We start from the raw sequence: 21,369 nt of genomic DNA, 5'->3' as shown, positions 1-21,369 counted from the left end.
TCTCTCAGGGTTCTCTGGCCATTTACATGGATTACTCTTCTAGGGGACACAACGAATGCATTAGCCAGTGGCCTGGAGGACACGATGCCATAACATCAGATGCATTTACATGAGCCATTTAACGCTTTGCTTCTTTTTAATGGGAAAAAAATTTGTATTGATTTATGCATGAGAGGGTAAATACGAGTGTCATCTTATACATCTGAGTCTATAGCTGTGTCTATGCACATGTACAAACGTGTACTTACATGTATGCATGTGTGTGCATGTATGCATGTGTATACATATGCAAAGCATTTCCAATAACACACTTTATTATTGTGACTAAAAATATCATCATCACTAGTGTATTACCATATCTTGTTTATTCAGGAATGAAGGAAATGATAGGATTTAATTTGTTTAAAGAAATGAAAATAGACTCAGAGCTTAGGCTAAGAAGAGAATTTAGATTTCATCTATGAATTACAAGCCTTTGGATCAGAACTCTGAACCCCTGACCTGGAAACATTAAGCTAACACACGAAAGTGGGCATGAAAGAAAACACTTGTTCTTCTTTTTGAAATATTAGCGAGTAGAGGCTTTTTCCATCACTGAGTCACTGGACTCATCAGGAAGAACTTTTCATCCTGAAATTGAACAATCTAAGGGTGTCCACGGTTTATTAATGTGTTCAATTTACACATTAGTTTTTCACTTGACCGAAGTTTCTCGTCTTCTAGTTCTTTCAAAGTTTGGCTTGGTGAGCAATGTATCATTCATTATTGTTCTGTGGAAGGATGACAGAGAAAAAATACAAAACAATAGCATGAGACACAATTATATTTAAATACAATAGGAAATTAATGCATACAATAAATTTCAGAATTTTATCTTCTTACAGTGTTGATCTTACATATAATTGTTAGGGAATGAAAGGAATTTGCTTTTGGACTAACTTTGCTAGAGTTACGTGAAAAGATACAGAATTTCCTAGGAAATCTATTCTACAAGCTTTTGGCAAGAACAAACAGAATCGCCCCGCCCCCAGTGTCTAAAGAGATGATAAACCAAGGGCGAACTCGTGTAGGGGCAGAATAGGTGGGAAGGCAGTGACTGATGAGTTGAATTACATAAGTTCAAGCAAACGTTAGGCTGAGCTCCCTCACCTGTAACCTCTCCTGGGAATAACTTTCTTGGACACAAAAACAAGGATTCGGTACAGAACTCACTGCTGAATCCCTCTCTTACTCCAGCATGTGGAAGAAGGGCACTGGGCTGGTCTCCTCCATCAAATCTTTCTCGGTTGGAAGATGCTGGGTAGATGCTACTCCCAGAGAGTGCGTGAAAGGGGAGGGGGGAGCCTTTGCTCTCGTGGAAGCAGCGCGTTTTCCACGGTTTTCTTCTCTCGGGGTTATCATAAGGACCATGCATCCCAAGCATTATCCAGTGGAAAATGGACTGGTAGAGTCACATATGGCCGCAGGCAGCTGACTCAGATTCCCTTATTCTCATGTCCCAGCATAAACCAAGTGCAGGTTCAAGGAGGTGAAAGCTGTTCATACTTTGCACCCCACCCCCGCTAGTTATTGGTGAGATGGCATGATCACTCCCCTCTCTTCCTGCCTTCGGTCTATAAATTACTTTAGAGATGTATTCTCCTAGAGTGAGACTAAACCACTTTGAAATAACCTGATGTATTTTCTAATGTTTCCTGTGAGGTGGGATCCGATTTTAGAACCTGTTTCACTAACTTAGTAGACATGTTTAAGTAACTTTATTTGCACAAGCACGGGGGAAGGAATGAGCCTAAAATTTGGTTCATCTGAATTTCCACTGCCTTTACCCACTTTTGAGACAGGAGTAGAGAACCGAAGCAGTAACCAATGCCCATGATTCCCTGGATACAGCGTATTTTGGTGTCTTCCATGTCTTTGCTCATGCTGCCCAACTGCCCTGTCCTGAGAACATCCGTTTCTTTTTTAAGACAGGCCCCAGGTGATTTCCTCTCCAGAAGACTTTGCTACCTGCCCCAGTTTCTTTCAGATGCTGTCGCCTCTCCTACCTTCAAACCCGCCACTGCAGAGACCACATTCCCTCTGTTTCCCCACAGGTCTCTAAAGGGCAGAGACTGGTATTGGCGCATCTAATGTGAGTACAGTGCCCAGCACACAGCAAGCATTTGATACATGTTTGTTGCACTTAAACTTAGAAAGATATTTTGATGTACTTTGGTGGATTAAATTGTCCCAAACTACCATGGGCTAGGCCACAGAGGGACTCAAGATTGTATGGGGAAAAAATAGAGGAAACGCTGCCCACCAGCTTTGTCACCAGAATAATAAGTCGTGGTAGGCATATATAAAAATTTAAGCAACAAAAAATGAGGCTTTGGGGGATAAGTGCTCCATTTTAAAAAACACTGTGAAAACTTTTTTAAAATTTTGAAACAATGCAGAAAGTAAATAGATATTTTACAGATATTTGTTCCAGCTGCAAGACCTGGAAGAAGGTAATCTCAGTAAATGAAATGAATCCGGCGCATGACTCGGAACTTACGTTAAGTATCGGCAGATAGGATTTTAATTATCCTTATAGCCGAGAGTTGTGTACATGCCCCTCACTCTGCAGAGCGTGAACTTCCTAGGACTGAGTAATTTTCCAGCAATCATCCTGCAGCTTTAAGGACGCCCGTGATGAGGCGACGCCTACCCAGAAGTAATGTAGCTTTGGTAAGAGCTATAATGTAGCTCTTTACATCTCTGTTTTCGTTTATGATTCCCAAAGTCTAGAAAGCCTAGCAAGTCGTTTGAAGGTAGGAACTTGGTTCAGGGTTAAAACTGGAATCTGGACGTTTGCAGGACCTCGGTTCTGTCCTGATGAATGGTGACCCTGGGAAAACCTCCCCCCGATGTTGCAGAAGACAGAATCGGATGCTTTTGCCTGAGCATTGAAGCCCATTCGCAGAGACTGGTTCTTGGTAGACATCTCCCCAGTAGTCCCTTGGGTTTATGTTTCAGGCAAATGTTAACAGAAACCAGGTACTAAGCTGGTGAGGTTATGTAAGAGGCCTTAATGAATGAAATAAATGAAACCGGCTAGGTATTCACACCAACACTGGCCGCGGCGGCCACTTTTCAGCTCTTGTGAAGGCTCTCGTGCTGGTCGGGAGGCTCCAGCATAGTTCAAGTTTACACTTTTTTTTTCTGTAAGAGATACCAACATGTGGATGTTTCTTTTAAATGTAAAATCTCCCACTTTTTTAATGCTGGCAGTAAACACTTTGTTTTTTTGGGGGGGAAACATTTCATGGGGCACCGCTGTTCTAGATGAACAAAATACTTCCCAAGTTCCCCGAGTGAGGCATATTTTCTTAGCAGCTGGGAGTGAAAACGAAAACAGGAGCCCAAACAATTGGCCTGTTGCTCAGCGGAGGTTCTCTGGGGCCGGAGCCCGCACACCAGACCGTAGGTAAAGGCGGCAGCACCTACTTGGCCCACAGTTGCTCATTTCATCCCCATGAAGCTCCGTTAGGCTGGCTTTACCACTGCGTCTCTACTGAGTCACCGCCAAGTATTCGAACCGTTAACTCCGTATGAGCAGCTTGTGGAGGCTGCGGGTGCGGGAGTGCGGCTTGAAGACGGGTCTGGCTCGGCTCTGGGGACCCTAAACCACACCCACTGCAGCGTCTGCAGTTTGGAAAACGAGCTCACAACGGAGCTTCATCTTTGCACAGTGTTTGTCTATGTTTTTATTGAAAGATGGTTTATGCCTGAGAGTTTCATTCTGCTGCAGACAAACGTCCACATTGAAAGAAAATGTCACAGAAGCAGCACTGATGAAATAGAATACAAATGCATCCTGACTGGGCACACCCTTCCCAAATCAGAAAGAGGTAACTCCTTAGTTTACTACCCTTCCCAAAAGGCAGTAGGCAATCAGAACAGTGACACCGACCTGGATTTCCTGTTTCCACCGAGCTTAAAGGCTCGTCTGCGTTTTGTGGGAACTCAGGTTGTATAGGAACGGAACTTTTCTACAAGTAAAAAGCAGAAAAATATTAATGTTGCAACTTTATAAACCAAAGGCCCTATCAAGAAAAAGGTCTCAGATGAAAAACATTGTTGGCTAAAGTTGTCCCCTTTTGGTTAAAATTCACTTTGTAGAGGTTTTTTAGTTATTCTTTCAAAGATATTACAAACTTTGGTATAAACTTGAATTTGTACTTCTGTGTAATATTTGTCATTTCCGTAGGTGAACTGCACCACAGACATCAACTCTGTCGTATAGTAAAAAGCTAAAGTGAACAGTTTTTTAAGAAGTGGTAAATGCTGTGTCAGATGGACTTAAATTTAGCTTAAGTGATTAAAAAATTCACTCATGCCTGAAAATTTGTGTGTGAAAGTCTGAAAAATTTGTTTCAGGAAATAAAATATGGGAATCGGAAAAAGCAAATGTTTTAAAAATATATAAATCTATCATGTTATTTTAAATATTTTTCATACTCAAATTATATAATACTATAATTACAGATGTCATTATTTCGATAGCCATCAAAATATATTACATCAAGTTAGACAAAAACTGTGGAGGCTCTTTCATTGGCAAAGAGGGGTGGATTTTTCTGGCGGGGGGGGGGGGTTCTTTATAGGGCAAATGCAACACAATTTTTTACCAGAGTAACTCAAGTACCTTTTCTGTGCCCAGTTGAGAAAGATAGATTTTTTATGCCATTTTGTTTCTCTGTGACTTTAATTGAACCCAGAGGAATAAACCCTCCTGGTGATGTTCACCCCAGTATTTACAGCAAAATTAAAAAGTGAATGCTCACCTGCCTCATTTTGCGGATGCCGTAAGCAAGAAGCAGTATGACTGTGATGATGGCAGCCATCACCCCAAAGATAATGACTATGATCACTGCAGGGGAAGAGAGAGGAGTCAGTGACAAAGTGTGACATGGATCGACACAGACCGGCTGAAAAACAGGACAGGTGAAATCCAGGTCACATCACTTTGCCTTCTTATAGAAAGAACATGAACACACTCTCATGCATATTTTGTCTTTCCAAAAGGTAGGGTTTTTATGGGAACCATGTGAGAAACTGAACCTTCGAAGAGTAAAGTCTTTTGTTCAAGGTCACACATCTGGCAGAAGCATGACCCGAGGGTTCCAGCTCCGGGCCCGGCATTCTTTGCGGGGTCTCCCAGGCGTCACAGATGCACAGGGCTGGCAGCCATGAGGACATGCTGCCCCAATATGGGAAGAACCAGAAAGGGTCTCATAGTTTCAAAGTGACGAGAGAAAATGATGTCTCGGCGTAGAGAGGTGCACTGCACAGACCACAGAATCAGGATCGGAAGTGTCAGAGGGAAAAAGCAGTTTACGAATGAGGAAGAGAAGTCTAATGAGCTTCAGTTACTTACCCTTGGCGAGACAACTAGTGAGAAGCAACTCAAGGCACCTACATTCTAAACTTCTGTTCCTTATACATTATCCTTATGCACAGTTTATAATATAGTCACTAAAAATATATGTTCAAATCTTCTACTTGGTTTCTTTGGAAACAAAGTTTAAGTCAGCAATACTCCCGTATATTCATAGTACCCAGGGTTTGGCAGAAGTAATGCCTGCGTGAGTGTGAGTGGTAGGGTAATGTACGGTGTGATAATTTGTCGTTTTATGTTGAACACTAAGTGTCCTGTGCTGTGCTTGAGTGTGATATTGTTATGTTACAGAATGACGTGCTTATGATTTTGTAATAAAATATTTTGTATTAAAAAGGGGTGCGATTTTGTTGGAACTTGTATTTGTAGTGGTTCCAAGTAAGGTACACAGAAGGCAAAACATACAGGTCACATGGCTTATTTATTCGGCTAATTTATACTTAAAACTCTCATGACTGATTAAAAATTAGTAAAAGTACCCCCCCTCCCCCCTCACACACACTGGTATTGCCCAGCCTTCCCGCCCACATAGCTTTAATTTATGAGATAGTGATTCAGTTCCACAATCCAGTTTCTTTTTCTTGTGTGAAGATTGGACATAGGCCAAGTGCAAAGGGAGGCTTAGAAATGCACGACAGTAAACAAGCACAGTCACAGCTGAAGCCAGAGCCGCAGCAGCCCCGAAGGTGGGACGCGACAGTGCCCAGTTAGGGAGGGTTTGGCAGACAGCCCCAAAGTCTGCAGACAGGCAGACAGGCCGCCATGGGGCGCAGAGTGCATCGGGACCAACATGTGAATGGCCTGTGTGTATTCTTTTTTTAAAAAAGATTTTATTTATTTATCTTCAGAGGGGAAGGGAAGGAGAGTAGGAGAGAAACATCAATGTGTGGTTGCCTCTCGTGTGTCCCCTGTTGGGAACTGGCCTGCAACCCAGGCATGTGCCCTGACTGGGAATCGAACTATGATCGTGTGGTTCACAGGCCCGCGCTCAATCCACTGAGCTACACCAGCCAAGGCAGACTGTGTGTATTCTTGATGTGGGGCCAGTTAATGAGACGATGTGAAACTCTGCTTTCTTCACAAGAGGGGTGAGAGAAGTTCAGTTGTTTTATAAGCTCTTAAGAGATTTTTCTCTAGTAACCCTGGGGGTTAGAAAGCCAAACCATCTACCCTAAAAGAAAAAGTATTGTGAAGTTATGTATTGCTATTTCCAAAGTGTTCAGGAAAATAAGAGCCTTGGCCAGGGAGCTCGGTGGGTTGGAGTGTCGTCCATACAGCAAAAGGCTGCCGTTCTGTCCCAAGTCTGGGCGTGTGCAGGAGGTAACCAATCAGCGTTTCTCACATCGCTGTTTCTCTCCCTCTCTCCCTTCCTTCTTCTTTAAGATCAGTTTAAAGGGAAAAAAAATCCTCCGATGAGGGTGTAAAAAAATTTAAAAAAGACAAATACCATATGATATCACCGTTAACAGGATTCTAAACAACAAAACAAACAAGCAAGCAAAATGTAACCAAAGACACTGTAATACAGAAGGTGCTGACAGGGTCCAGAGGGGAGAGGGGAGAGAATCACAGGGGAAAAGGGGAAGGACTCACATGAACAAGTATAAAGGACACATGGACAATAACTAAGGTGAGGGCGGAGATGGGAGGGAGCTGGGGAGCACTGGGGGGGCAGGGCTGGGAATACAAGAAAGAAAACTGTACTGGAACAAGAGTTAAATAAAAATTAAAAAGAAAAAAAAGAAGAAAAGAAACGCCTATTTTTAATTTTAAAAAGAGCATATTTTGTTTGCCTTTACAATTTTGAGTGATTCAAGTTAACAACACACTCTTTTGTTTTTAACATCGACACTTCTTCTTTTCTTAGGCCCGGGGAACAAGCAACACCAGACAGACAATGGGGGAGATGGTCAGCTCATGTAAAGAGTGACATACCTAATTCTGAGAAAGGATGCTCAAATTGTTTTCTTGCTCCTAAAAAGACAAAATGTCACAATTAGTCAGAATGTATAAGTTGGTATCTCTAAGAAAATACCACTTTGGAATTAGGTGGTTTAGTGGGGGTTTTTCCTTAACTGCGTCTAGGGAGTTGTTGTTCAAATCTCAACAGCTGGTAAACCCCGTGAGACACTGTTCCCATCAGCACATCCCACACCCACTTTCAACCACCTGACGAGCTTTCACGGGTCAGAAATCAGGAAAGCATCTCATGGACTAAAGGGCAGGGCGTGAGAAAATAGTGAAAGAATGCCTATTAATTTCCATAAGAAACAGAAGTGCATTTTTAAAAATGTAAAAATAATTTTAAAAATTAGAAAAAATTGTATGTAAAGATGGCGGACAGAAAGGAGACACATCGCGCCATCGCCCAACACGGCTGCATGTATGTGGTGCAGCCCAGAAACAGGTCGCACCACCAATGGCTTTGTAGATCTGGGTCGCAGCCACCAGCCAAATCCATACCCTTACTGGGTCTCATCTGCGGTTTTGTCGATTGTCCCCCTAAATTCTGTCTGCGGAAGTTTCCAGTACTTCCTGTCTCAATGCTTCACCAGGATTAACCTCTCCCTGAGCAGTCCACACTTCACATTTCTTTGTTCTGCTGTCTCCAAATGCTGTTGGATGTTACAAGGCCCTTTTACTACCGCTGCCTTGCAACGCTCTGGAACTTAATCATTACAAATAGCATGTTGCACTCTTTCATGTTCAAGGTCAAGGACTCAGTTAGGTGTGGTCGTTCTGCAGCAGTTATCTATGAAGGTTCACTGGGCTTGTCTTCTCTTTCTTTGTGACAGCTGACACCTGTCACTGGTGTGTGGAGCCCTGGTGCAGAACGAATGGGGTTTCGGCCCCTTACTGGTTGGGCGACCTTGGACAAGTCATTTAACTCCTTTGTGCTTCAGGTTTCTCTTGCGCAAATGAAGATGATACTGCCTATCTCTCTGAGGTTCCTATGAGGATCCAACCAGGTAATGCCTGAAAACTCTCAGCACCACGGCCCCCATGGTTAGCTGTTATTTGTGGAACTCGTGGTCTGGAGTGCTGTGTGTGTGTGTGTCTGTGTTGGCACTTAAATGCTTTCTGGTTTGACACCACCGTGCTGACTTCACGTTGAAATCATTTTGAAAATTTGATTGTTTCATTGGAGCTTCATAATTTGTTCCAAGCACTTAGCCTAATTTTCTTCTCTGTTAACATTTGCCACTTCCATATATCTCAGTGCCCTGTCTCGATGTTTCTACTGGTTAAAGGGTCCCATAGCTGCTCCCAGTCTTCTGTGGGGCTTTATTTTGTCTGGAGACCCTGCTGCAACCGCCCCCCACCCCCTTGAATTTTCCTTCCTGCTCTCAAACCACCCCTGCGAAGTCATCTCCCCTGGCAAATAACCGGAGAGCTGATGCTGCCTGACACCCTCATCTCAGCACCCAGCTGGGTTTAAGGTTTTCGGTAAGTAGGTATTTCTGGTGTGTCAGGCTCCGAGCTAAGCAATTTTATACACATGTCTTCTCCCTCTTCAGAGAAATACCGTGAGCTAAGCATAATGGGCCCCATTTAATAATGAAGGCGACAAAGGCCCGTTGAGGAGATTCCTCTGGGCCAGCAGCTGGGAGAGCTGAGTGCCCCCCCACACCCGGATTCACCACAAGCCCTCCTCCCCCCCGGCATTGGGGGCTCACTGTCTGCAGTCCACCTTTCCATGGTCACTTTTATCCCTTCCACACTTTGCTAAATGGCTTCAATTTCTTTAACTTACAGTGTTGTTTCTGTGAGATATTTCAGAAGTGAGAACTACTCAGAGGCACAGAGACTGTGTCTACCTACTAGCCTCTGTTTCTTAGACTTTGTCACAGTTTCCTAGCAGCGACAGAGCCCATGAAGCAGTGTTGCATCATAGCAATAACTCCAGGGTGACTACGTGAAAATACAGACAAACCTGTTTGCTCTTGTCCTGTGGCGGGCTGACTTCTGGTAACTGATTGTTCTGTTATACTCCCAGGGGTAGAATAAATTTCTGGGGCAGCCAGAGCTGTATAAAACAGAAGTTGAAGAAGGCATGGAGAATGAGGTGACAGAGTAGAACACAGAGCACATCACAAGGACAAATCCGTCCCACGCCGCTCCCATGTGCATGGCGTTTCATGTAACTGGGGAAACGCTCTCCGTTCCACGCCTCCCTCAGTCCATCTCCCAGATACAGTCCTATTTCCTTAGTAAAAATGAACACCAAGACACTCTTTTTTTAAAATGGAATTTATTGAGTGACATTGGTGAACAAAACTATATAGATTTCAGGTGTGCCATTCTATACACATCATCTGTGTGTTGCATGGTGTGTTCACCACCCCAAGTCATGTCTCCTTCCATCACCATTCACTCTCTTCCCCCTTCCCCGCCTTCCTCTCCCTCTGGCCACCACCGTGCTGCTGCTTGTGTTTAGGAGGGTGGTTGGCGTTGGTTTGGTTTCTGCAACAAAGACTCTCGTAAATTCAGTTTTCTCCTTGCCTCATAGGCAGTAAGTCATGTCTAAAGTTCCTCACCCATACTTCTTGTCTCTCTGTGTACACCCTCAGGTGTCTAAGCTACTTTCAAACTTCAAGGTAAGGAAGCCAGAATTCCACAGTGTGTACCCCCGACAACCGCCAAGAGCGTTCTAATGCTTCATTTGATAGCCACGGCCCTCGTGTCTATCTGGGTCTCCCAGGTTTCTCAGGCCCTAATCAGCTAATAAACATCTGTGGACATACTCAGTCCGGCAAAGTTGTAAAATTTCTGTGAATACGTGGATTTTAAACAGGGCTTTTTCCAATAGACCCTTTAGTCGAGTCTCCTTGATAGAAAAGATCCAACTAAACTTGTAACTACTAAACAACAGCCATGGTTTGCCTAAATCTCTTAGGGACTGGATTATGAGAAGGGTCTCGCCCTCCCTTCCTCCCTCCCTCCCTTTTTTCCTTCCTCCCTTCTGTCCCCCTCCTGAGCTCTGGGCCCATAGCTTTCTGTAGCTAAATCAACAAGTCTGTTTACATTGTTTTCAGATTAAAGGCCAATTTAAATATTGTTCTATTTAATTTAGAAGGCACTTCAACATTACAAGGTCACCTGGAACATTCACTGCAGCTTCCTCACTGTGCAGATAAGAAATTTGATGTCATCAGAATGAAATGACTAGCTCAGGTTAACACAACCCGTCGGAACAGAAACAGACCCAGGACTGCCCGCCCCCACCGTTTTCCTCTCCCAGCAAGTCTCTCTGCCTGGCTGAGATCTTGTCGGCAAGATTTCTTCCATGTTTTAGCTTGTGACCTGGTGAACACTGGGGTGCATGGTGCGCACAACAAGGCAAGCAAATCTCCGAAGATTCCCAGCTGTCCTAAGGGCTCGAGGTTTGGAGACCATCGGGTATTTTTTATTTTGATGGTTTTTTCAGACTGGTGTTGTGGCACTGCTTCCATTCCGTCCCTCGGCCCTCAGTGTCCCCCTGCTGCTCAGAGAAACCGGGTTCTGCTCCAGCACCGTTGACACGCAGGCCCTTTTCTTACACGCTTCACCTTTCTCACAGGGACACATGCAGACGACACATGCAGACTACACCTGGCAAAGGCCACCTCTTTCTGCTGGAGAAGGACATTGACCTTGAAGTATTATGGAAGGTGTATCCAGCACGTGGTTACCCAGCAACAGAGGGCTTTGGACCAATCCTGCACATTGCCTTAGCTGCACTGTGCTCTGAAAAACTCACATCATGCCTACTTGCAATGAAGCACTGGCTGAACCTTGAAAGGCAGGTGAAGTTTTAAGCAAAAATGCAGAGAAAGGGGAATTGAGGTAAAGAAAGAGCGTGGGGAGGAAGGAGACCGGGGACAGCTAGCAGGCAAAGGTAGGCAAACCTCTCAAGATTGGCAAAGGCTTAACGTTCAAGTGGAAAATTAGTGCAAAACAAAATAGAGAGGTAGGCCTCAAATCCCTAGTTCAGATTTGCATGGTCGACTCCTCTCACAGTTTACACTTGCGTAACATCTGAATTGTTCCAAGCCTCTTTGGTCTCTTATCCGCCCTGCCCTGCCCCCACATTGGCTCAGGAGCACTGCAGCGGCCTGAGATGTTTGTGCTGGGCGGGGTGGGGGGTGGGGGTGGGCAGTGAGAGGGCCCTGTGGCTGCTTCTCTTGTACCAAGGAGGTGGGTCGACCTGTGGGCCCAGCACGCTGGTAGGGAGGCAGCTGGGGAGAGAGGTCCAGCCTCCTAACATTCTGCTCTGTGCTGTATCCATCGACACCACGTGGCTTCCCTAGCAGTGGGTGTTTCTAACGTGGAATGTTCATAGAAAGAGTAACAGCACAGTGCAATGTTGGGCGAGTCCCCCACAGGCTTGCTCTACAGAGGTGTCAAACTCATTTTCACCTGGGGCCGCATCAGCCTTGTGGTTGCCTTCAAAGGGTTGAATGTAATTTTAGGACTGTATAAATGTAACTACTCCTTAACTGTTAAGGAGTTGAAATTACATTTGGCCCTTTGAAAGCAACCACGGGGCTGATGTGGCCCCGGGTGAAAATGAGTTCGACACCCCTGCTCTACGCCAAAGCTTCCAGTACCCGGACTCCTGTCCCAAAGTGATAAAGTCAGCTCATGCAGCTGCTGGCTTGGTTTTGGTTCCCTCCTGACTTGCAGCTGATGGAAGTCTTATCTTGCAAAAGCAAACTCTTACAAGGTTATACACCCTGTGTATAAAATGCCTTCAGTAGTTTCCAAGTCGGAACACTGAATTTTCTGGGTGTTGTGGTTTTGGGCTGGTGTTGACCATGAACACTGACCAATGCATTTATTCATGGAAGTTCCACACCGCTGACGTGGGGTATCACGGGGACAACAACTCACATCTGCTGATTGTCATTCAGTTATTTTTCTGCTAAACCATACTGTTTTATACAGAACGCAGGCATGAATGGGGAGCTTGCCCATTCCAGATCACATTTGGAGAAGGCTACTGCCGTGGAGCAGCATTTTAAGGGAAATATTCAGTTTCGCTTCTGAACCGAAGGCTTGAAAAACTCATTCTGGGTCAAGTTGTAATGATATAATGATAGGCCCCCCCATCTGTTGTCACTCATTCTTCATTTTTGGAATGGTTTTACTAAGCTGAGGTAGCCAATTATGACGTAGAACAACTGAGCTTTCTAGTGGATTGTGCACTGTGGTAGTGTTCGAGCCTGCTGTTTTGAATATTCTGTTTGACCTCTCTGGTCAGTAGCTCTTAAAGGAAGGTGCAGCCTGGGGAACGAAGCAACCAGCGGGTTAGGCGTCCGACACATGGTTCTCCTATCGCCTTTGTCTAGAACTAAGGCAGCTTTACAAAACCATCTGACATCAGCCTGACATGCTTGAGAAATAATAGCCTTCACCATCTGCCATATTAAATGTGGGTATTTCTTGTGGTTTGACTTAGAAAACCTCCTCTCCCCCACATTGGATTTCACCCCATGCCCTTGCCAAGGCTCCTTTCCTCGGTGTGTGAGACAGAAGGAGTGGGCCCCCTCTGGTGGAAACCAGGATTACAGGCCCAGGTGCTTGCGCCTGAGTCCAAAGCCACCTGGGAGCAGCTTTAAGAAACCTGGCAGGAGCCCTGGTTGGTGTAGGTCAGTGGATTGAGTGCGGGCCTGTGAACCAAACAGCCACGGTGTGATTCCCAGTCAGGGCATATACCTGGGTTGCAGGCCATTTCCCAGCGGGGGACGTAGGAGACACAACCATACATTGATATTTGTTTCCCTCTCTCCTTCCTTTCCTCTCTAAAGATAAGTGAATAAAATCTTTAAAGTTAAAAAAAAAAGCAAATCCCACAGGATTTCAATGTGAAAATCCACAGTCTAAAAACGAGTTTTTAAATTGTAGGCTGGGCTCCCTTAATGCAAGACTTGCTAAACATTTTCTGTAAAGGGATAAAGAATAAATGTTTTTGGCTTTGTGGGCCGTGCGGCTGGTCCCTGTTACAACTTTAACTCTCCTGTCACAGTGTGAAAGCATCTGCAGGCAAGAGGTTAGCCAAAGCGTGGATGAATCTGGCTGCGTTTCAACGGTTATTTACAGATGCTAAATTTTTAACTTCATGTAATATTCACATGCCACAAAATAGACTTCCTTTGATTTTTAAAAGAGTGCTTAAAAATGTGAAAACCGTTCTTAACTTGCAGGCCACGCAAACCCAGGCGAGGGCCTGGATGCGGCCCACGGCTGCAGGTGGCTGGCCGCGGCGTTGTTGCCGTCGGAGTCTCTGAGTGTGGGACTCGCTCACCCATACTTCACAGAGACCCTCAGATGACCCCAAGGCGCAGGTGAGATGGTGAATTCCTGTGTTAAAGGGTCATGAACTCAGTCCACTGGGTTGTCGCTGCCATTAAAAAGTTAAATTGTCTGGAACCGAACCATGGGTGTACCATGCATGGTAAAGAGGTACTCTTCCATGGAGTGTTCTTTCATACATGTGTGTGTTTATGTGTGTGTCTCTTTGTGCAATGACTTGCAGTGTGCATTCACTGTGTCCTTATCATACTTGAATATGCATTGTGGTTGACACACCTGGTTATGCCCTATCTGAACACCTGGCCTCCAGAGGGGCTGGGGGAACCCACAGCCCGTGGCACAACTGAAATCCATTCAAGATGCCCATGAGCTATTGGCTGATTATATCCAGCCTAGAACAAGCTTCTCTGGGCTGTCCAGGGCCCATAAAAGCAGTTAAAGTTTCTAAGTGCACTGAGTCACTGAGATGGGTGGGACTCTGAGAGGGTACACCTTTTAAAACATAAACAGTAGCATGATTACCAGTGTCCAAATACATATATACCTTCAAAACATGACAGGATAAAAACAAATAAACTATAACATATATATCAAAAGGTCAGAAATAAGAAGTCAGTTAATAAAGTATGGGATGAAGATAAAATACACTAAATGTCAGCTGTGAATTCACACAGGCCTGTGGATTAAGTTTCCGTATTAAAAGACACAGACCTTTAGATTAAGTCAAAGCATACAAAGAAACAAGAACAAGAACCCAGCAGTTTATACAAGAGCACAAGGAGCTCAAGTAAAACAAAAGGATGCAAAATGTGTAAAAAAGTACAAAGATATATTCGGCAAAGTAAAGTAAATAAAAACAAGTTACAATTTTAATATTACACAAAGTAGGATTGAAGGCAAAAACATTAGAAAAGATCTAGAAGATTAATTTGCATTATTAAAGGACATGTTACCCAGTGATTCTTAAGTACGTATGACAATTAGAGCCTGATAATATAACAAGAAACATAAAGCAAAAATAAGAACAGTAGCAGTGAGCAAATTTAACAGTCTCCTCCAACTGTGATAGATCAAGAAAGCCAAAAATAAGCCCTGAGAGGACCTGAGGAACATCCACCTTGCCATCACAAGTCAGTAATGCAAACCTCTTTTGGGTGATAAGTCAATGGGGATAAACTTTATCACAACTTCTGACATTCCCATGCACACATTTTGAAGTGACAATGATGCATTGCCTGATAAGATGTTTTTGAGGTCTGCATCAAGAGGCAAATTTTTATTAAATGAGACTAATTAATTAGCCCAAGATGTTATTATTATGAGATTGTTATTAATAATGTGAGAAGTTAAAATAATTGTGGTCATTTGGGGGAATGTTTATTTAGGAGATGCACGTTAAAATATTTAGGGATAAAGTGTCATGATGTCTGTAGTTGACTTTCAAATGAGACAAGAAAAACCCATTTATTTACACACTTATAGAGAGATAAAGCAAATATGGAAAATTATTCACAATTATTAAATGGAGGACCGGTGACCAGCTTCTTGCAGACCGAGCCTCCTGTTCAGAACAAGTAGAAAAGCTGAGCAAATGCAAAGCAAGGGGGGCAGGCAGGGGCTACCCGGACAGCGGCGTGTGCAGTGGTGAGCTTGACATTGACCACCGGCTTTCCTCTGGAGACACCTGTTTGTTGCAGGTGGAACCTGAGAGGCCGTGCAGTTTGTCAGAGATTTTGCTGGTCTCTCAGAACGAGGGGAACTGGGTTCAGGGCCAGGGAGGAGAAGGAGCTCTGGCAAAAACTGATGTGGTCAGCTGGGTCCCCCAAAAGGCTACCCGTTTCCTTCTTGTCACCCCAATCCTCATTATCATGCATCCCGACTGTATTTAAAGTTTTGATATTTTATTCACCATTGATATTTTTGGAATTAATTTTGAGTGTTAAAAAATACTGCATTAAAATGTTTATCTTGTTGCCTAAGGTTTGAGCCGCTCCTTAAACTCTGGGCTGCAGGTAAATGTCCCACTTGCCTCCCCCTAATCGTAGCCCCGAATCCCCCACGCAAAGTGAGCGAATTCCACGGCATGACAATTTTTAGAAAGGCTCCAATCACCTACCCTATTGGCAAGGATGAAAAGGGCTCTGGCACAGAATTTGGCAAGAGGGTATGGAGGCAGGTACTCTCCAAATTTATTGATGGGTATATACATTGGTATAACTTTGGGGGAAGCAAATTTGGCAATATTCATCCCAAGCTTTAATATGTAGATAACTCTAACATGGAAATATATATCTACAAGGATGTCTATCCTAGCACGCTTAACATACTATGGAGTAGAAGCAACCTAAACATTCAAAAGTAAGGTAGAAGTTAAGTAAACCATGGTTTATGCCTCAAATGTAATATTACGAAGCCACAAAAGTGTTTTACAAGTGTGTTTGCTGATATGGACAAAAATGCTCTCTGAGTGAGAAGAAGACAGGTTTCAGAATATTCCACAAAGTAGTTTTTAAGTATGTCTTTGTTAAGCTATCTGGGGAAACACCTGAAAGATTTGCACAAAAATGTCAACAGTGCTGATTTCTGGAGAGCGGAGTCGGGAATAAACCCTTGTCCTCTCCTGGGGAAAGAACCAGAAAATGCCGGGTAAGGACGGGCACTCCATCGGCAGACCTCCCGGGTCAGCATCCAGCTTCCCGGCTCAGTGACTACACGACTTTGGACCGGTTTTTAAAATGTTTTGAACCTCTGTTCCTTTTGTCTGTGCAACGGAAACAACCTACTCCATATTGATATGGTCAGGATACGATGAAATAACCTACATAAAGAGCTTAGCACGGTGCCTGGCCCATAGAAAGTATTTAGTAAGAACAATTAATAGCATCAAATTCTCATTTTTTCTTAATAAAGATGTGAAAACAAAATGCATGCCAGCCCCTCTCTTTACTCTCTTGTATTTTTTTTTTTTTTGAAGTATAGAACTCCTTTTGTCTGTCACTGGATAAGTCACTTGATTCTCATTACCTAAGGTCAAAGGTGGCACAAAGATAAGTGGAAAATCTGTAATTGGAATGGAAACTGTTGAGGGATATTTACAAGTCTCAGTGACAGGAAGTTAAGAGGACAAAGGTCTAATGTGAACCATAAGGAAGTCTCCTTTTCAGGCCGGACTGGAAGAAACAGCTCAGCAGAAAACCTTGAACTTGACTTCTCCCTCATTTAAAACCAAGGGATCTAAACTTCTCTTCCCCTGAGTCAGGATCGTTTGTTTTTCTTGTTCTACCTAATTAATCGATTCAGTTTAAGAACACCTCAGTAGGCTTATGCATACCCCTGTGGAGAGGAAGCAAGGCCTTTGGCTTCGGCCCTTCAAAACAAACTGCTGAGTTGGAGTCTGGCCTCAGCCTGCGCTGTGGGCATCGGTGAGGTGCTAGGGGGCTGCGAGAAAAACTACCATGTTTTATGACTTGGGGCTTACAGTGCTTTTGAGCTCATTTCCTTTTCTGAGGCAGAGATGGGCCTGAACACTGCCCAACCCCCACGATGTGGTGGAAGTCTCCTTTCCGATACTCTTCGCAATCGGAGTGTGGTTGTGGGCCACTAGGGGCATCTTGACGGGAATACGCCATGCCCAAAACTGGAAGTTATTAACCACGGGTTATCATACACTCTCCGCCAGTTGTTAGTCTTTTCTCTGCCAGATCCCTGACATCAGCTGTAGCACCTGCCTTAACCCAGTTGGTTTGAGTAGGAATAAACCACGATGAAATGAATGCTGAAATTCCGCTTTTCCTCCCTTCATGGTTGCTGGCGTTTTTAATGAAACAGGCCTCTTAGAAAGCAGAGATTGGTTTTGTTCAGTTCACTTGTGAAAAAACGTTTTAAACTTTTCCTGATTACACGTTGCGGTTCTCTTTGCAGAAAATACAGAAAGCGTTAAAAAGGAGGAAAAAAGTTACCCACAGCCCCCACACGCAGGGGTGGCCGGAGGATGTTTCTTTTAGTTGAGTTCATCTAACACAGAAAATTACACAGGTAGGTATTTATTAAATATGTGGATTCGATAATAATGGCTGGAAATCTATTACCTAGTTCCGTTGTTAGGAGATCTATTGTAGAGGTGGCCTCTTCTTCAGAGGTGACAACTGAAGACATATAACCTATAATGACAAGTTGAGGAAATTACTTAAAATGGGCTTCCCAAATAGGTTCATACGTATTTTCAAAAACCCTCTAGAAACCAAAGTGAAAACAGATTTTGCACCAGCATGTTAAATTCAGTTTTGCGACTTAGAACCAGTGGAAGTTAATTCTGAGACACCACCATTTTTTTCCCTCTCTGAGGATGCCCTGTTCCAAGGCGTGCAGAGCAGAGCGTCCATGTCTCCTCAAAGCCCCGACCTGACACCAAGCTGAAGGGGCTCCCAGTCTCCCGCCTCTCGTGCCCTTTCCCCGGATTTTGCAAGCTTGGCCCTTCCTCACTATGCGACTCTCATAATGTCACCGACCGGAGGAGAATTTCCTGCCACCCATTTCTAAAGCAGCTCCTGCGTTATGTCCACGACCTTACCTGGTCACAGACATAATGTTCTTTGTCTTGTCTTACACTGCCAGTTACTTTTTTAAAAAATTTTATTTATTTATCTTAGAGGGAAAGGGAAGGAGAGAGAGACATGAGAGAGAAATATCAATGTATGGTTGCCTCTCGTGAGTCCCCTGCTGGGAACAGGCCTGCAACCCAGGCATGTGCCCTGACTGGGAATCGAACCACGATCGTGTGGTCTGCAGGCCCGCGCTCAATCCACTGAGCTACACCAGCCAGGGCTGCCAGTTACTTTAATAGTTTACTTGTTCTGGTCCACACCTGTGTGCCCTCTGCTGTCCGCAACACCCTCTGCCTGCCCCCCCCCGCCCCTCCCCCCCCGCCCCGGGAGCTGCTTTGTCTTACTGCTCTGGCCTCGGTGCTGGGCCTTTGATTGGAATTACTGAATGCACAGACAAGTGAATGATTGGAGATGAAGTTATTTGCAAAAAAACCCCACAAACCCTTACTTTCCATGTGACAATGACACCTGAGGTAAGGAATATTGGCTTTAGCCTCAAGATTATTGGAGAAAGCGGAAGCATCATTTCTTTCTCCCTAGCCATTATGTCTACCCTGCCTCAGGTTGGCCAGGCTCCCTCTTCAACCAAAGAGTGAAGCGGGGAAGCCCTCTCCCCACACCTGGCCCCGATTCTGTAAAGCAGCCACATCAAGAGGCCTTCTTCGAAGGGCTTCAGAAGGTTCAAAGGTGGTAACGGCATTGGCCTTGAAGGCCCAGCGGGCTTCCTCCAGCCTCGCCGGCCTCCTCCTGAAGTGGCATCTAGGGCAACGATTCAGGATGGAGCAGTTGTAGACGTGAAGAATACCTTTCTTTTGCAGGAGCCCTCAAAGGCACATCCGGTTCTTCCAGACATTGTGCCTCGCCCAAGGAAAGAGTCACGTCTACTTCGAATGAGTAGCCCTACTCCGCCCTCTGAGACAACGCAAAGAAGACCTCTTCTCTCTTTTGTGGAAAGCCCTACAAATATTTGAATATATAAAGACCCTCCATTGGGTCTGTTTAAGCTACATGTTTTCATACTTTGCTACTTAAAACAAAAATTGGATCAATCCTCTGTTTTCCTGTAATTTTCCTCTTGTCAGAACTCATCATTACAGACCCTGGTCTGTCCCCTAGTCTATAACTATTATCATCGCTAAATACTTACTGAGGACTGCATTACGCGCTGGGCGCTGGAAGAAGTGCATTACGTTAGTTCACGCCTGTGTTCCGTCCTCATGTGACTACCGTGCAGCAGCTACCAACATCGTCTCCATTTCATAGATGAGGATGTCGAGGCAGAGCGGTGAGGGGTTTGATTTCAGTGTTCCTCAACTGTTCAGATGTTCAGCCGGGTTCGAACCCAGTTCTCTCTGTCCCTATACCAGCACTTTAACCATTATACTATTTAATACTCCGAGGGATATTAGCAGATGCTGGCTCTCTTCCCTGCCTCCCACAGAGTGCCCAGCAGACGCCCGGTACTTGCTCTGGCCTNCAGCTACCAACATTGTCTCCATTTCATAGATGAGGATGTCAAGGCAGAGCGGTGAGGGGTTTGATTTCAGTGTTCCTCAACTGTTCAGATGTTCAGCCGGGTTCGAACCCAGTTCTCTCTGTCCCTATACCAGCACTTTAACCATTATACTATTTAATACTCCGAGGGATATTAGCAGATGCTGGCTCTCTTCCCTGCCTCCCACAGAGTGCCCAGCAGACGCCCGGTACTTGCTCTGGCCTGAGTCAGAGCAATGTCCGACAGCCTACGCGTATTTCAAATGACGGCCTCTCCTTACCTCTGCGCTGGGCACTAGCGTTGCCAGCGCATGAACACTGCATTTCGAGGGGATGACCGCCGTGACATTCTCGGGAACAGGCCAAACAGAATAATAATGTAACACAACTTAAGAATACCCCTATGCTATTTCTTTCTTTTAATGAATTGATTTAGATGTATCCCCAAACCACAGAACTCCTAAGCCAAGGGGGCTGTTTTTTCCCTTCCCCTCCTCATACCTCAGTCATAGACCCCCAGAAAGAGAAACGTGACCCCTGGGGTCTCAGAGCTCATGCGTGTGGCTTGTACCCTCCTGAGGGGAGATTGGGGAAATTATAATTTCTTGGAAAACTTTTTAAACATTGAGGACTGTGTATCCAACTTCATCCTCATTAATGACTCTTGCGTTTGGAAGTTAACCTCCTTAAAGCACCAACAAAGCAACACATTTATTCATGCCGAAATAGTTCTCATAGTATTTGATAAACATTTTCAACTTCTAGCGAGGCCTAGAATGAAATCGTGCTTCTCCTACCGGAGAACTCCGACCCAGCCGCAGTCACCGGCTCCCTCCCGCCAGTCCCCCTCCACCTTGACGTCTGAGTCCCAGTGAAATGTCCCAGCAGCCACAGGACGGCAGATTATACTCACTCTTCTAGTCATTGAAGTCGGATGGAACTGAAGTGTGATAGCTTACATATTAATCTCTAATCTCATATCCAATGTAATGGCATCAGGTTAAAAAACATTTTTTCACTTACCTGACAATAGGAATCCGATTATGACATTTCGGTACATCTTGGGATCATAAGCTGGCTCCCAAAGTCAGTGCAAGGACAGCAGCAGAGAACGAAAGTGTCAGTGTGCGGCCCAGCCCGCACCCTTATCTCTCAGGCCCACCTGCCTGGGCCGCAGCCCCTGATAGGCCCGGTGGCATTTTAAATGAGGCAAAGTTGTTGAATGTTGTCTTTCCATAAAGATACATGGGCATCTGCTTAACTGGGATTATTAAAGTATTAAGTGGAAGCTTCACGTCAAGGCACTGGCTGCGACGTGCTCATTTTACTTTGCCTCAAGTCCGTGGGCACTACCGCGGGGTCTCCCAACAGCAGTCGGGAACCCCCAGGGGGCAGGCAAGTACTGGACTGTGAAGGTCCGAGGCCAGGGCAGGAGCCAGACCGTGGTGGCTGCCAGGGAGTTAGGAACTTGCCATGTTTAATGTGGGGATTCTTCAGTGCCAGGATGGAGCTGGCTCCTGACGTGTGAAAGAAATGCGTTTCAGAATTTCA

At 44.8% G+C, this 21,369-nt stretch overlaps 1 protein-coding gene across 1 annotated transcript; it reads right to left on the bottom strand.

Moving 5' to 3' along the window:
- Nucleotides 1-119: 119 nt before the first annotated feature.
- GYPA (glycophorin A (MNS blood group)) lies at nucleotides 120-20,937 on the bottom strand. The gene is made up of 7 exons (XM_037058465.1): nucleotides 20,842-20,937; nucleotides 17,809-17,880; nucleotides 9,360-9,452; nucleotides 7,361-7,399; nucleotides 4,812-4,897; nucleotides 3,938-4,016; nucleotides 120-770 (listed from the first exon to the last, which is right to left on the bottom strand). The coding sequence occupies exons 1-7, from the start codon at nucleotides 20,876-20,878 to the stop codon at nucleotides 763-765; spliced, it is 414 nt and encodes a 137-aa protein (XP_036914360.1). The 5' UTR covers nucleotides 20,879-20,937; the 3' UTR covers nucleotides 120-762.
- Nucleotides 20,938-21,369: the final 432 nt, after the last annotated feature.

Source organism: Sturnira hondurensis, unplaced genomic scaffold (genome assembly GCF_014824575.4).
Source record: "Sturnira hondurensis isolate 20B ecotype Veracruz unplaced genomic scaffold, ASM1482457v3 Scaffold0010128, whole genome shotgun sequence".
NCBI classification, from domain to species: Eukaryota; Metazoa; Chordata; class Mammalia; order Chiroptera; family Phyllostomidae; genus Sturnira; species Sturnira hondurensis.
Note: the sequence above shows the minus strand (reverse complement) of the source record. Positions and strands in the feature narration are given on the sequence as shown.

Bases quoted from the DNA above. Each gene is read 5' to 3' on its own strand.
- GYPA (XM_037058465.1), bottom strand. From the start codon at position 20,878: ATGTACCGAAATGTCATAATCGGATTCCTATTGTCAG. The intron at 17,881-20,841 runs GTAAGTGAAAAA...TTGTCATTATAG, and splicing joins AATCGGATTCCTATTGTCAG to GTTATATGTCTTCAGTTGTC. The intron at 7,400-9,359 runs GTTTGTCTGTAT...TTGTCTTTTTAG, and splicing joins CACAGGACAAGAGCAAACAG to GAGCAAGAAAACAATTTGAG.